The sequence below is a fragment of the Eschrichtius robustus genome, chromosome 8, assembly GCF_028021215.1.
Source record: "Eschrichtius robustus isolate mEscRob2 chromosome 8, mEscRob2.pri, whole genome shotgun sequence".
Classification (NCBI taxonomy): Eukaryota; Metazoa; Chordata; class Mammalia; order Artiodactyla; family Eschrichtiidae; genus Eschrichtius; species Eschrichtius robustus.
The window spans coordinates 26,285,360-26,302,934 of NC_090831.1; the positions used below are offsets into that span (position 1 = coordinate 26,285,360).

At 36.7% G+C, this 17,575-nt stretch overlaps 1 protein-coding gene across 4 annotated transcripts in view; it reads right to left on the reverse strand.

The window, feature by feature from the left end:
• The window catches only part of CACNA2D1 (calcium voltage-gated channel auxiliary subunit alpha2delta 1), a 500,765-nt gene that overhangs the window by 404,698 nt on the left and 78,492 nt on the right, over nt 1–17,575 (reverse strand). For 3 of the 4 annotated variants that reach the window (XM_068550454.1, XM_068550455.1, XM_068550457.1), the window contains one exon: nt 2,909–2,990. In XM_068550454.1, coding sequence (XP_068406555.1) covers nt 2,909–2,990 — 82 coding nt within the window. Of the gene's footprint in view, nt 1–2,908; nt 2,991–12,485; nt 12,507–17,575 lie in introns of those variants that run through there. The other variant, XM_068550456.1, reaches the window with a different exon arrangement.

Here is a 17,575-nt window from a genome sequence, read left to right on the forward strand (position 1 = left end):
AAGCCCCTCTTTCCTCAATTATTTAATCTACTTTGTGGATGATCATACGCAACTGAGGGACATGTGTATTCTTCCAATACTTGATTAGAAATGGAAAAATCCAATAAAAGATATCTTAAAACTTGAATGCATCAGGGCTAATAGTACTACATAAGCCTATTCACTCTTGATCTTTAACAGAAGTTAGTCAGGTACCTGGGCAAAATCTCTAATTTTTAAAGTTAAAGTACTGCTTTTATTCAATACTATATATCAGACTTCCCTGGGCTAATATTTTATGATGCTCAAAGTAATTTTCATAAAATTGCAAAGATGTCCTATTTTAGCTATGTTCGCTCATTGCAGCTGAGCCTGCAGGTAAAAAGCAAGATGTGCCCTGTGATGCCAGTAGAAACTACATTCAATAATTTGGGAATCATCATTTTTTAAATATTGAATTTCAACCCAAAACCTGCTAAATTCCTCTATTTATTGAACTTTTGATCCTCACCATGCATCTAACACCCCTAGTCTCAACACAAAGTTCACTCTCAACTCTGGCGTCCTTCAGCTAGTCTGCGCTTTAAGTTCCTGTGGCCAAAAAGAAATGCACCTCTGGGACTTCCCTGGTGGTGCAGTGGTTAAGAATCCTCCTGCCAATGCAGGGGACATGGGCTCGATCCCTGCTCCAGGAAGATCCCACATGCCGTGGAGCAACTAAGCCCGTGCACTACAACTACTGAGCCCGTGCTCCACAACTAGTGGACCCACATGCTGCAACTACTGAAACCCGTGTGCTCTATGGCCCGCGTGCCGCAACTACTGAAGCCCGTGCGCCTAGAGCCCATGCTCTGCAACAAGAGAAGCCACCGCAGTGAGAAGCCCACGCACCGCAACGAAGAGTAGCCCCTGCTCACCACAACAAGAGAAAGCCTGCACAGCAATGAAGACCCAATGCAGCCAAAAAAAATTTTTTTAATTAAGAAAAAAGAAATGCACCTCTTTTGCCCCCATCATGGACCACCTTCTCTCTGGGCAAAAGGAAAGAGGCATATGGACACATTTATCTATCTTCTTGTCCCTTAATACTTAAATTCTTCTTCCAACAGTAAATTCCTCTTTCCCTCCCTTGTTACATACATATAATTCTTTTATTTGTATTTCTTCTATCACTGTAATGAGGTACAATGCCTTATAAAAGCAGCATTGTGGGGATTTTCTTCCATCCTGTCCATTCTATTTTGTTATCCTAATTTAGACAAGGCCATTTACTCATTCATCAATATTTACACTCTTCTTAGTCATCTACAACTCATAAGCATAATGGACATCAGGTGAGACTTTTTTTTTTCTTAAAGATTCATTGAAAAAAGCAGATTTGGCAAGAGAGGGTTCACATATTAACACCAAAAGTAAAAAAAGAGGTCAGCCAAGAAAGTGGTTTTTGCGGCTGATAAAACACTGAGGAGTAAAGAAGAGCTCCCAAAAACAGTTTATTTTTAATCTCAATCCGTCAATAAAAAGAGTTACATAACTTTTAACCAGAATCTGTCGATTCTCTTCTTTTTTTTCTCATTCCACAAATGCCATCACTTTCACAGAGGCTTACTTATTACCCTACACACTTTCATATTCTAATTTATTTTCCCACAGTGAATCATTGCAGATCCCAAACATCAGCTAACAGTAGCCTTCAGGCATCTTTGCACCTTCAAAAGTGGAGATTTTGATTACTAGCATGTCAGTTCTCTGAGGAGAGGAACTGTGTCTCTGTCAACCCCTGGTAGCCTGCACAGTGCCTGGGACATGTTGTGTGCTCAATAACTGTTCATTAGAATTAATTCGATCATTGTTATTCACAAAGAACACTTTTCACTTCAAAATATATTCCTTATTTCAACTCATAAATATTGAAATTTACTCAACATATACTCTGAACCCTACAATTGTGTTATGAAGAGATTCTGGAATAATATTTTGAAGCATATGCTTAGTAAGGTTTCTTTACGAATTCCTATTAATACATAGAGTAACCATTCATTCTAGTTTCTCCCAGAGAGGAATATTCACATATAAATATTCATATAATAAATATTCACAGATCATACATGAAACCACTTTTATACCATTTCACCTCATTGATCCACCACATTTTTGGAAAACAAAACACCTCACTGCATCACTAAGAACACAAGATGAAGGTACTTTCAAATTGTTAGATTACTTACATTGAAATGAAAGCAGTGAGACTCTAAAGAAATGATGTTTAAAATTTAATAAATCTTACGGAAGCTATACATGTACATGCTCTTACCCAAGGAAAATGATCTATTTAAGATGCTACACAAATATTTACATGTTGCTATTATTATCAAAAATCATTTTAGAGTGACATTCATAGTCATTTCATAAATCATAAGAAAAACAATCTTTTATAGTGTCTCCTTTCCTTGCACAAAAGTCTGTACGACCCATCTCAGTGATTCACTCTAGCCTCTAGGCATGGCTATAAACATTGTAAACCACTTTTGAAAATAAAATCTACTCTCAAAGAATGAAGATATGTTCCCATTGAGGATATTCAAAAGAATCCCTCACAGGGCTTAAAGTCACCACTATACAAAAGATCCTAATATCCTCTGAAGACTGGAGGAAACAGGACACCCCAATTTGAATTTCAGGGATGACTATACATCATATGAACTCATGTAAGGGAAGGCTGTATATAAACTGTAAAGTGTGGTGAGAACACCTCACTAATTATTAGGGATGGCAATAACTAGCAGCACCAAAAGTCCCTCTCAGAACTTCATTATCAGATTCACATGAAAAACTGTCCTATTTATAACATAGAAAGACAGTTTCTTAGAGGAAAGAACTGCATGCAAATTAAAGAAATGATTAGTAAGTTCGGGGAGACTTTACTCACATCAACAAGCTGGTTGACTCCACTTGCAGTTTTTGCCAGGGTGACAAGGTCTTCCTGCATCTTATCCACCCATGACTTGATGCTGCAGAAATCAGAGAAGAGAATATTCTATCAGATCTCTCACAAAGTAAGGCCACAGACTGACATTCTATATGCACAGATTATCCGCAGATAATTCATTAAATTACCTTTAAGTCTTTCTCCTCCTTCCTAGCTCCTACTATACCTACCCACCCCCCCAGCCCACTTTTAAGTGACAAAACCAATGAACCTTTAGGGGTCAACCTCTTAGGATGCTAAAATATCCCCAACTCAAAAAGAGAAAAATGACAAATGAGGGTAAACGTTTGCTTAATTTTTATGAAAATGCCATTAAAAACAAGTTACTGAATGGAATATTCTAAACTAAACTTTATCCTTTAGGTTACAAGCCTTCATAATATAATACTAAGGGTGTGTTAAATGTAGAATATTTGAAAAATGCCAGAAAATGACAAATACTTTTAAATTTCTTATAATTCCAATCCCCAAGGATAATCACTTAACATTTTGATGTATTCCCTTCAAGTCTTTTAAAATTCTTTCACAAGGTCAAGCACATATTATGTAAAATTCACATATCTTTTTTTCATCAGTCACATGATAAATACCCTTCTATGTCATTACAGATATTTTATAAACACTGTACTTTAATGGCCACTTAATATTCCCTTATCTCTAAATCCCATAATATACTTGACCATCCTCCTTTTTTAAAAGATAACTAGAATGTCATCAGCTTTAATTGCTAAAAATTTCACTGCAACAAATATCTCAGTACACATTAAGCTTAAAAGTATTTCATTTCCTTAGCTAGACTCTTAGATTTGGAATTACTGGATCAAGGCTTAAGTTTTAAAGAAATGGTTTTGAGCATTAAAATTATGATTGAAGGTTCCAGTTCAAATCCTTTTCATGTACAGGTGAGCCTTGAACAATGTGGGGGGTTAGGAGTGCAAAGCCCCAGGCAGCTGAAAATCCGCAAATAACTTTACAGTCAGCCCTCCACATCCGCGGTTTGGCATCCACAGATTAAATCAATGATGGATCATGTAGTACTGCACATTAACTGAAAAACAATCTACTATAAATAGACTCACGAAGTTTAAACCCATGTTGTTCAAGAGACAATTGTATATACTTTAACGTAATGGAGATCTTAAAATACAAGCTATGGATGTCAGAACATTTTAGAAAATTCTAAACTGATGGTCTATCTTATTTTTCCTGTCATTAGAGATTACCAAATACCACACAATTTTCCCCATTCTAATAAGTTAAATTTAATTTGCAATCCCTTCATATACTTCATTTATTCATCCTCATGTTGCAAAAAGACCTAAAGTGTGTGCCCTTTTCTGTCCATGCAAATATAAGAAAACACTAATAAGAACGATAGGAAATGATTTATACTGGAATTTGAACTTCTCTCTACATATATATGGTCTGTGTCTCTATCATTGCTTATTTATTCTATTGTTTGGATTTTATAAATACTAAATGTTTTCCCTCCTTTTTTTTTTTTGCTTGACAGTGTGATTTATTCAGTTTCAGTATACTGCAATAGCATACAAATAATTTATACATTTAAAAGGTAACTCTTAGATATGTTCATTTGACAGTGAACATAAACTCTCAAATGAACATATCTACAATACAGAAACAGACTCAAAGGCATAGAGAACAGACCTGTGGCTGCCAAGGGGGAGGGGAGGTGGGGGGAGAGAAGGATTGGAAGTTTGGGATTAGCAGATTCAAACTATTATACTATACAGGATGAATAAACAACGAGGTCCTACTGTATAGCACAGGGAACCATATTCAATGTCCTGTGATAAACCATGATGGAAAAGAATATGAAAAAGGATATATATATGTATAACTGAGTCACCTCACTGTACAGCAGAAATTAACACAACATTGTAAATCAACTATAATTCAATAAAAATTTTTTTTAAAAAAGGTAACTCTTCTGTCATAAGAGAGCAAGCTGTAATTCAAGGACTGAAGCCGGTTTCCCCACCGCAGCGCTGGCTCTGTCCAGTCAGCATTCACACTGAACTGAGCCCCCTCTCTCCCGTCTGTCAGTCTTTTCAATGGAATGACAACAGGGCATGGTTTAAAAAATGTCAAGGAGCAGAAATCATATCTGCTGATCCCACCAGGAACCTCTAAAGGCACAGGTTCTTTAAAGCGCGTTAGAGAATGAACCCGTCAGTGTGTGGACTCTGTGGAAGAACAACAACCCTGGTCCCTTCCCCCCTGTTCTCCAGAAGTGTGTTAGTGGCTCTCAAACGTTTCAGAAAAATTTACTATGAGGAAAATCACAGCTTTCACGATTAGTATTTAAGAGGCACTTATGCACATTTTCCCTTAGGAAATTGATTGAGCGATGAAGAGTAACACTGACCCATTCTCATCCTCAATGACCAACATTCTGGATCTAAAATGGTAGACGGCTGCATCACCTCTCTCAAGAGAGCCAGTTCTCATTATTCCGAGGCCTGGCCACGCTCACTGGTTTCACCGCACTGGTTTCTACCCCTCCAAGAATGGGGTAGAAAAGTGCTGTTTTGAAAATGAACTTTATCTTTCATAAGTGCTTTGATCATGAGGATTTAACCACATTTGTCTTCTCCTTAGACAAAAATTTCAATATTAATACAAGGTCATCAACCTTTTTTCTGATAAATTTAAATGTAACAGTATTAAAAATTAAATGTGGAAAAAGTATAACATGGGGAAGGGATTTAAGTGAGGTACATACAGGAGACCATATAAAAGAGTAATGAGCTAAAAATCTAAACAGGAAGAAGGAAAACTGAAAATCAGTCATGAAAAAGGATGAAATGCCTTAGAAGAAAACACAGAGGGGCTTGACTTACATGTGAAACAAACTAGTTGGTAAATGAAATAGATAAAAGCAAGGGGTACTTTCACACAAATGAAAATAAGGAAGAATATTTATTGAATCATGCTGTATGAATATGATTTTCAAAATGATTATCAAGAAACAAAAAATAAATAAACGGGAAAAGGGTGCAAAGTTAAGAGAAATTTCTAGAACCATTAAAATAAATGATGCACACCACATTATTCTAATATACTTTGTGCTACTTTTTGGCTGGTATATATATTTGAAAAATATTACGAATACTAAGTAATATTCGTATTACTCTATTAGGTAAGTATAATTGTGATCCATTTTTACATTAAGAACAAAAAAATTGAGTCAGCTCTACCCACCACCAGAGCCTCCCATCAAGCCTCTTAGATAGCCTCAACCACCAGAGGGCAGACAGCAGAAGCAAGAAAAACTACAGTCCTGCAGCCTGTGGACCAAAAACCACAGTTACAGAAAGATAGACAAGATGAAAAGGCAGAGGGCTATGTACCAGATGAAGGAACAAGAAAAAACCCCAGAAAAACAACTAGATGAAGTGGAGATAGGCAACCTTCCAGAAAAAGAATTCAGAATAATGATAGTGAAGATGATCCAGGACCTCGGAATAAGAATGGAGGCAAAGATTGAGAAGATGCAAGAAATGATTAACAAAGACCTAGAAGAATTAAAGAACAAACAAACAGAGATGACCAATACAATAACTGAAATGAAAACTACACTAGAAGGAATCAATAGCAGAATAACTGAGGCAGAAGAACGGATAAGTGACCTGAAAGACAGAATGGTAGAATTCACTGCTGCGGAACAGAATAAAGAAAAAAGAATGAAAAGAAATGAAGACAGCCTAAGAGACCTCTGGGACAACATTAAACGCAACAACATTCGCATTATAGGGGTCCCAGAAGGAGAAGAGAGAGAGGAAGTACCAGAGAAAATATTTGAAGAGATTATAGTTGAAAACTTCCCTAACATGGGAAAGGAAATAGCCACCCAAGTCCAGGAAGCGCAGAGAGTCCCACATAGAATAAACCCAAGGAGAAACACGCCGAGACACATAGTAATCAAAGTGGCAAAAATTAAAGACAAAGAAAAATTATTGAAAGCAGCAAGGGAAAAACGACAAATAACATACAAGGGAACTCCCATAAGGTTAACAGCTGATTTCTCAGCAGAAACTCTGCAAGCCAGAAGGGAGTGGCATGATATACTTAAAGTGATGAAAGGGAAGAACCTACAACCAAGATTACTCTACCCGGCAAGGATCTCATTTAGATTCGATGGAGAAATCAAAAGCTTTACAGACAAGCAAAAGCTACGAGAGTTCAGCACCACCAAACCAGCTCTACAACAAATGCTAAAGGAACTTCTCTAAGTGGGAAACACAAGAGAAGAAAAGGACCTACAAAAACAAACCCAAAACAATTAAGAAAATGGTCATAGGAACATACATATCGATAATTACCTTAAACGTGAATGGATTAAATGCCCCAACCAAAAGACATAGACTGGCTGAATGGATACAAAAACAAGACCCATATATATGCTGTCTACAAGAGACCCACTTTAGACCTAGGGACATATACAGACTGAAAGTGAGGGGATGGAAAAAGATATTCCATGCAAATGGAAATCAAAAGAAAGCTGGAGTAGCTATACTCATATCAGATAAAATAGACTTTAAAATAAAGAATGTTACAAGAGACAAGGAAGGACACTACACAATGATCCAGGGATCAATCCAAGAAGAAGATATAACAGTTATAAATATATATGCACCCAACATAGGAGCACCTCAATACATAAGGCAACTGCTAACAGCCATAAAAGAGGAAATCGACAGTAACACAATAATAGTGGGGGACTTTAACACCTCACTTACACCAATGGACAGATCATCCAAAATGAAAATAAATAAGGAAACAGAAGCTTTAAATGACACAATAGACCAGATAGATTTAATTGATATATATAGGACATTCCATCCAAAAACAGCAGATTACACGTTCTTCTCAAGTGCGCACGGAACATTCTCCAGGATAGATCACATCTTGGGTCACAAATCAAGCCTCAGTAAATTTAAGAAAATTGAAATCATATCAAGCATCTTTTCTGACCACAACGCTATGAGATTAGAAATGAATTACAGGGAAAAAAACGTAAAAAAGACAAACACATGGAGGCTAAACAATACGTTACTAAATAACCAAGAGATCACTGAAGAAATCAAAGAGGAAATAAAAAAATTACCTAGAGACAAATGACAATGAAAACACGACGACCCAAAACCTATGGGATGCAGCAAAAGCGGTTCTAAGAGGGAAGTTTATAGCTATACAAGCCTACCTCAAGAAACAAGAAAAATCTCAAGTAAACAATCTAACCTTACACCTAAAGAAACTAGAGAAAGAAGAACAAACAAAACCCAAAGTTAGCAGAAGGAAAGAAATCATAAAGATCAGAGCAGAAATAAATGAAATAGAAACAAAGAAAACAATAGCAAAGATCAATAAAACTAAAAGTTGGTTCTTTGAGAAGATAAACAAAATTGATAAGCCATTAGCCAGACTCATCAAGAAAAAGAGGGCGAGGACTCAAATCAATAAAATCAGAAATGAAAAAGGAGAAGTTACAACAGACACCGCAGAAATACAAAGCATCCTAAGAGACTACTACAAGCAACTCTATGCCAATAAAATGGACAACCTGGAAGAAACGGACAAATTCTTAGAAAGGTATAACCTTCCAAGGCTGAACCAGGAAGAAACAGAAAATATGAACAGACTAATCACAAGTAATGAAATTGAAACTGTGATTAAAAATCTTCCAACAAACAAAAGTCCAGGACCAGATGGCTTCACAGGTGAATTCTATCAAACATTTAGAGAAGATCTAACACCCATCCTTCTCAAACTCTTCCAAAGAATTGCAGAGGAAGGAACACTCCCAAACTCATTCTATGAGGCCACCATCACCCTGATACCAAAACCAGACAAAGACACTACAAAAAAAGAAAATTACAGACCAAAGTCACTGATGAATATAGATGCAAAAATCCTCAACAAAATACTAGCAAACAGAATCCAACAACACATTAAAAGGATCATACACCACGATCAAGTGGGATTTATCCCAGGGATGCAAGGATTCTTCAATATACGCAAATCAATCAATGTGATACACCATATTAACAAATTGAAGAATAAAAACCATATGATCATCTCAATAGATGCAGAAAAAGCTTTTGACAAAATTCAACACCCATTCATGATAAAAACTCTCCAGAAAGTGGGCATAGAGGGAACCTACCTCAACATAATAAAGGCCATATATGACAAACCCACAGCAAACATCATTCTCAATGGTGAAAAACTGAAAGCATTTCCTCTAAGATCAGGAACGAGACAAGGATGTCCACTCTCACCACTATTATTCAACATAGTTCTGGAAGTCCTAGCCACGGCAATCAGAGAAGAAAAAGAAATAAAAGGAACACAAATTGGAAAAGAAGAAGTAAAACTGTCACTGTTTGCGGATGACATGATACTATACATAGAGAATCCTAAAACTGCCACCAGAAAACTGCTAGAGCTAATTAATGAATATGGTAAAGTGGCAGGATACAAAATTAATGCACAGAAATCTCTTACATTCCTATACACTAATGATGAAAAATCTGAAAGAGAAATTATGGAAACACTCCCATTTACCATTGCAACAAAAAGAATAAAATACCTAGGAATAAACCTACCTAGGGAGACAAAAGACCTGTATGCAGAAAACTATAAGACACTGATGAAAGAAATTAAAGATGATACCAACAGATGGAGAAATATACCATGTTCTTGGATTGGAAGAATCAACATTGTGAAAATGAGTATACTACCCAAAGCAATCTACAGATTCAATGCAATCCCTATCAAATTACCAATGGCATTTTTTACGGAGCTAGAACAAATCATCTTAAAATTTGTATGGAGACACAAAAGACCCCGAATAGCCAAAGCAGTCTTGAGGGAAAATAATGGAGCTGGAGGAATCAGACTCCCTGACTTCAGACTATACTACAAAGCTACAGTCATCAAGACAATATGGTACTGGCACAAAAACAGAAACATAGATCAATGGAACAAGATAGAAAGCCCAGAGATTAACCCACGCACCTATGGTCAACTAATCTATGACAAAGGAGGCAAAGATATACAATGGAGAAAAGACAGTCTCTTCAATAAGTGGTGCTGGGAAAACTGGACAGCTACATGTAAAAGAATGAAATTAGATCACTCCCTAACACCATACACAAAAATAAACTCAAAATGGATTAGAGACCTAAATATAAGACTGGACACTATCAAACTCTTAGAGGAAAACATAGGAAGAACACTCTTTGACATAAATCACAGCAAGATCTTTTTTGATCCACCTCCTAGAGTAATGGAAATAAAAACAAAACTAAACAAGTGGGACCTAATGAAACTTCAAAGCTTTTGCACAGCAAAGGAAACCATAAACAAGACGAAAAGACAACCCTCAGAATGGGAGAAAATATTTGCAAATGAATCAACGGACAAAGGATTAATCTCCAAAATATATAAACAGCTCATTCAGCTCAATATTAAAGAAACAAACAGCCCAATCCAAAAATGGGCAGAAGACCTAAATAGACATTTCTCCAAAGAAGACATACAGACGGCCACGAAGCACATGAAAAGCTGCTCAACATCACTAATTATTAGAGAAATGCAAATCAAAACTACAATGAGGTATCACCTCACTCCTGTTAGAATGGGCATCATCAGAAAATCTACAAACAACAAATGCTGGAGAGGGTGTGGAGAAAAGGGAAACCTCTTGCACTGTTGGTGGGAATGTAAATTGATACAGCCACTATGGAGAACAATATGGAGGTTCCTTAAAAAACTAAAAATAGAATTGCCATATGACCCAGCAATCCCACTACTGGGCACATACCCAGAGAAAACCGTAATTCAAAAAGACACATGCACCCGAATGTTCATTGCGGCACTATTTACAATAGCCAGGTCATGGAAGCAACCTAAATGCCCATCAACAGACGAATGGATAAAGAAGGTGTGGTACATATATACAGTGGAATATTACTCAGCCATAAAAAGGAACGAAATTGAGTCATTTGTTGAGACGTGGATGGATCTAGAGACTGTCATACAGCGTGAAGTAAGTCAGAAAGAGAAAAACAAATATCGTATATTAATGCATGTATGTGGAACCTAGAAGAATGGTACAGATGAGCCAGTTTGCAGGGCAGAAGTTGAGACACAGATGTAGAGAATGGACATATGGACACCAAGGGGGGAAAACTGCGGTGGGGTGGGGATGGTGGTGTGCTGAATTGGGCGATTGGGATTGACATGTATACACTGATGTGTATAAAATTGATGCCTAATAAGAACCTGCATTATAAAAAAACAAACAAAACAACTAATACTAAACTTTCATTGGGTTATTTGTATGGAAATATGTTAATATAAATGTTTCAGACATTACATGAAATTTCTAAAAATCTTATATTTGTATTTGTATGGAAATATGTTAATATAAATGTTTCAGACATTACATGAAATTTCTAAAAATCTTATATCTGTACTTGTATGGAAATATGTATGGAAATATGTTAATATAAATGTTTCAGACATTACATGAAAAAAAAAAAAAAAAAAGAACAAAAAAATTACAGTAGGGGATGGGTAGGAGAAAAAAACATGGACATCATTTTCTAATTCAGATGAGACCCTTTCATTTCTCCAAGCAATCACTGAACAAAACCCAGAGAAAATGAACCATCTCTTCTCAAATATAATTGCCAACATTGACAAATAGTAAGAAGTGTTATACATGTTTTTGGCTGGAAAACTGAGAAACAAAGACTATATATGTAGAAAAATAAACTTAACTCCTGAATTCTGATTCATGCTAAACCGATCCAAAACGTGCTTTCTAACTTGACACCTGAGTGTACTGTCACTGCCAGTGTTCACTGGTGTGAACCTGTTTTGGCTGAAAAGCAATTTAGGGCCCGACCAGTCTTCTCTGCCCCACTGACAAGCTGTTAAGAACATAGTATAGGAACAAAGATTATTTTTTATAGACATGAGGTATTACCTGGTTTTCCTAAAATGCATAAGCACTCTGCCTTTCATACCTGGAATTAGAAGATTATAATGGCTAGGAAATAAGCGAAGATCTCATTGATCATCAAAGTGAAAAATAACATAAGGGAAAATACTCACATGGACAAATTCTCCATCAGTCTTTCTCTTTCTGGGTAAATTGTCAACCACGTACGCATAATCACTAAGCACTATTTTATTAAATGTCTCCAGAAGGCACTATAATATTTTGGAGAAAGTTACAGAGGATATAGTCTTTCCAGATAATAAGAAATGAACATAGCACTCCATGAGGAAGAATTTGCTGTTTCTTCTTTGTCAACAAGAACTAGTATCTGCTGGAGAAGATAGTAAAAGCTGGCAGGGCAGAAACGAAAGATACATGCTTTACAATCTGGTTAGGTTTAAAACTGGGTCTGACAGGAAAGAGGCAGAAGAGACCAAGAATAAGGTAGTGTAGGGGAGGAAAAAGTACCTTTTCTCCTACCTTTCTGAATTCTTGACTGAGAACCTGTAACAAAAGACAGACTAATAAGTGAAATGCATACAAATTGATTTAAGTTTTACATGACACGGGAGGCTTCATAAGGAAATGAAGACCTGCCTCCCCCCCAAAAAATGGTTAAACCTGAGTGTCTTTATGCTAGGTTTGATGAAGAATAGAAAGATATGATGGGACAAAGAATATGAGCTAAGTATAGTAAACTGGGGGAAACTTAACAGAGACCATTCATTCACATTTCTCTTTCTGCCCCATGTCTTCAGAGGTAAGGATGCTCCTTTCTCCCAGGTATAGGGGAGCAATGCTCACATGAGGGGAAGGTCCCAAAGTCCTTCCTGCAGATGCCACTTCCCCAACGCCTTCAGCTTAAAATATTCAATAGGCTATGTAACCATATTTAGCCCATCCTGAATCCCATCAGTAGGACATCCTTCAGGAATCAGAAGAGTCACTTAAAGTTTATGAGATAGTTGTGTGGAGAGGTGGATAGAGGAGGCTTTCGACTAGTAGCTACTTAAAGTGAGATTTGAAGGACAAGTGGAATTTAAGAAAATCGAGAAGGGAGAGAAGTAACAACGAAGGCAGGGGGAATTTAAAACGTGGCATAGCAACCACAAGTAGTCTGTATGGCCGGAGTCCAAGGTTGTTCATCAAATGTATGGAATGGGGGCAGGAATGGTCAGGAAGAAATTCTGGCAAATAGTTAGCCAGACCCAGGGCCTTAAATAACATTCTGAAGCATTTAGATTGTATCCTCAAAATAATGGAGAGATGATGGAAAATGTGAAGTTAGCGAGTAACAAGATTAAGGGTATATGAACATGATAAAATAGTTTCTCTGACAGCCAAGTGGATGGTGGCTTAGAGGGAGAACAAAAAGTGAGGAGGGAGGGGCTAGATAAGATGGAAGAAATGAGGAGGGTTCAAACTAGCTCAGTAGTAGCGAGAGTAGAGAGGGAAACAAAAGGGAGACCAAGTAGAAGAAACCAGCTCAACAAAACTCTGAAGGATGGATGACAGGATTTCATGTACTACTAGATTTAAATAGTGAATGGGAGAAAGGATTTGCAGGTGACTCACGGAGTTCCTCAGTTAGACAATGATAGGACATTTTGTTATAGAAAGTATAAGAGGAAGAACGATTTAGAGGGGTATTGATGAGTTCGTTTTTATTGGTTCAGGTAGAGATGTTTTTGAGAGATTCACGTATAGAAACCCAGTAGGCAATTGAATATACATAGATTTGAAGCTCTCAGAAGTTTCCATAGCATTTAAAGATCAGGTAGTTACAAAGGACAAAGGTAAATCAGTGTATGACTCCCAAAGGAGAGTTTATAAAGGGAGAAAGAAAATACACAGTAGCTAGAACTCTGGAAAATAACACTGAAAAAAGAGACAGGAATCTGAATAGTGGCAAGAAAGAAGGGAATCCAAGAACAATGGTATCACAAAAGCCAGGGAAGGGAAGAATATCGAGAGAGAGTCATCAAACAAGGTGAGAGAAATTTATCTATCTTATATGTGAGGACAGTGAGAGAAGTGTGGAACCTAGGAAAAAATGGAGAACAAGGAGTTAGTGCTCCTTTTTGTTTTTTAATCAGAGAGACATAGGCATGGTTCCATGCAAAAGGAGAAAGGCACGGAGAGGAGACATCACAGAGAAATCTCAGGAGAGAACATGTAACTTACTGACAGGGCAAGGGCCTTCAAAAGACTCTAGATTCACTCAGCTTTTTCTTGCTCACCCCCTATATTCCAAACATGATCTGGTGAAGGATGAGTGAAGAAATAAGCAGAACACAGGAGAACCCTAATCCATGCCTGGAAGGTAGGTTACTTCTTCCATGGAGATTGAAGGGGAAACGTAAAACGTTTTAAGTAAATGAAAATAGCTACAACAACTCGATCAAAAACTGGAGTCAGTTCTACTTATTGGTCTCTATTTTTTTTCTTTTTTGTAATAAAGTAGACAAGAGTCATCGGTTCAGAGATAGGCAGGAGGTATTAAGGTAGGGTAGTTGAAAAGAAAAGTTGGAGGTTTCAAAAGAACAATGACTGGAGAGTATTTAAGGAAAAGCCCTATACTGGGGGTCACCAGTTTTCATCAGTACTAATCAGCATGACTGTGTGAATTTCTCCACCAGCACTAGGCTAAAGAGGGTGAGATGGGAGAAAAAAGGCATTCAGATGAATATGGGGCAGATACCAGCAGGTGGGAAAGATGGACAAGGAAAAGTGAACTGAAGGGCCTGAAAACTTTAAGATCTCTACTAATTCTAAATAACAAAGACTACCAAAAATATTCATTAAAATGTTACAGTATTATATTTATACACAACACTTATTTTCTAAACATTTTTCTTATGGAACCAAAAATGCTATTACAATATTTCTAGGAAAGTGTGAAAATACTGTATTGTCAAATTTCAAATTTCTCATCATTTTGGGGGTTTGTAGCCTAATAATCTCATAAAAGAATATGCCGGAAGACTAAAGGAAGAAAGTGGCCTGAACACATATCCCACATTTAAATCACCTGAATCAAAATATAATTTCTAAAAGAAAGAATTCTAAAAATCACTGAAATAAAATGGATTGCTCTCAGAAAGTTTACAGTTTGTTTGAAAATCTTTCTCTTGGAAATAAATATATATTACAATATCTGAGCAGCTCAAAAAAAGTTGAATCAATGTATATCGGGTTATATAGATACAACAGAACTGGACTAACAGGTATAGTGTTTCCATGAGAATATGCTCTGGATTTTCCAACTTGTGATGTCAGGAACATACTTACTCTGCTTGTTAGAAATGTAACATCTTGGCTTCATGTGTCAAGTGGTAACAGAGGATTAGCAGGTTAGGACTTGAGCATGATATAGTCAGGAGAGTGAGAATGCATGGTATTGGTAGAGAAGAACGATGAGAAGCTCCAGAGACTGGGTATGCAGTCAACGCATGCAACAAAGCTACTTCCTATCTCTCTGCTCTCTCCCGTCTCCCAATTTTCCACTGCCTTTTGAAACCCTGTGTTTCTCTAAGTTCCTACAACCCCAAAACGTCAAAATCTCATGACTGCAATTGCCACCTTTACATACATAATTCCTACATTTGAGCTCCATTTCTGCCTTAACGACAGTTTGCTAGATCACTCCCTTTTGATTTTCCAGCATTCTTTTTCAAAATATCTATAAAACTAAACTTAAAACCTTCCCTGCCCACAGCACTAACCCTCTGTGTTCCTTCTTCTTGTTGGCAAACCATCTCCTCAGTCATCCAGGTCCATGCCATCAATTTCTTCATCATATCCCTCCTTCAATCCTTTGTAAAATAATAGTATCTCAGTGTTTTTCCCAATACGTACCTGAGAGCTGAATGCACTGAGACCTTATTTTATGCCAAACTTCTTGCCAAAGGTATTTAACATTCACTCTCTCATTTAGTCATCAGAAAAACTAGTGCTCACTTTCATAGATGAGAAAACTTCAAGTTGAGAGAAGTTTAACAGCCCAGCCTTGTAGCTTCCGATTTTCTAAGCCATTTTACTTCCACCAACCTCACACATTTCCATGTGTGTCGACTGTCCTTTTCCACATTCTGCTCTGGCTCTATAACCTCTCCCTGAAATTAATCCTCCACCTCCATTGTGAATAAATTTCCCAACTACTCTAATGTCACCTTCACGAGCGCCCAAACGAAAAATGTCCTCTTCTATCCACTAAATTCCAAAGAACTTTAATTGTGGTTTGTGTTTATTTTTCTGTAGACTTTCATGATTAGATGGATATACTTTTATTCTCATTCATCACTGAATCCTCAACATTACAGTATTACAGTGCCTTGCATATAGTAGGCACACAGATATTTATTGAATAAATAGAAAAATGTATTGAAATAAAATGTAATTGCAGTATTGTTTTTTAAAACACCCAATTATCTTTACTTAATGCACGCAGAGTAAATAATTTATTTACTAAATTTCCTCTTCCCTCCAAAATCCACATCAGAAAAAAATGAACTGCTGGACCCATGCATCTGTAAATAGCACCCACTTTTCAACAAGTAGAAGAATTTTTAAATGCGACTTAATACTTTAAAGAATTTTTTTTTAATCTGTGTAACGCATACCTTATAATTCTAAATCTTTCAAGTGGACATTGAATCTCATAGGAAAAAAATGAAGTCTTGTAATCCTTCTCCACCTCTACAATAACTCATTACAGAGTCAAATAGTAGTATATGTTCCCAACTGTCTGCCGGCTCAGTGTACTCTGGAGAAATCTATATGAGATCTCTAAAAATTGAGGCAAATATTTTATTGAGTAGTTGAGGTAATCTTTTATATCCTCTACTTCATTTTATTGTACAGAAATAGCCCAAATTCTAAAGGCAAATAATATAAAATATTCAAGTTTTCACTAAATTTGAGAGAAGAATACTCGCCATGCAATTAATACCGTTCCTTTTGAGGTTAGATTTGACTGTAAGATGGCTTTCAAAAGAGTATTGCATAGTTCAGGAAACTATTTAAAAAAGAAGAAGAAGAAGAAAGAAAGAGAGATGGTAATCCATTTCACTTTGCATGCATTTGAGGAACATCAAATTGAGAACAGCACAAATTACACCCTGTTTCATCTATTGTAAAGTGCAGCAGTTGAGTACAAAGTGTCAAGTCTGCATAGTTATCTATTTAATTGTTTTAAATGCTACACAGAGAATTTGCCTTTTTACTGGTTGGAATAATGGAGCCAAAGTGATAGCTAAGAAATATTACAATAGGTCCTACAAACACTGACTGTCCTTCCTTCCTATATCTCACGTAGTAAGTCCTCTGTCAGAAAAGAATGTGTGTGAACTTCCTGCTATTAGTAAGAAGAGAGTATTAAAACAGACATCTTCCTTCCACATCCATCTTGAATTATCCCACTAGCAATTATCATAGAGACTAGAGCAAAAAAGGAATATAGTAGTGTGTATATGTCAATGCCAATCTCCCTATTTATCCATTCCACTCCCCCTTTCCCCCTTGGTAACCATAAGTTTGTTTTCTACATAAGAACCTACTGTATAGCACAG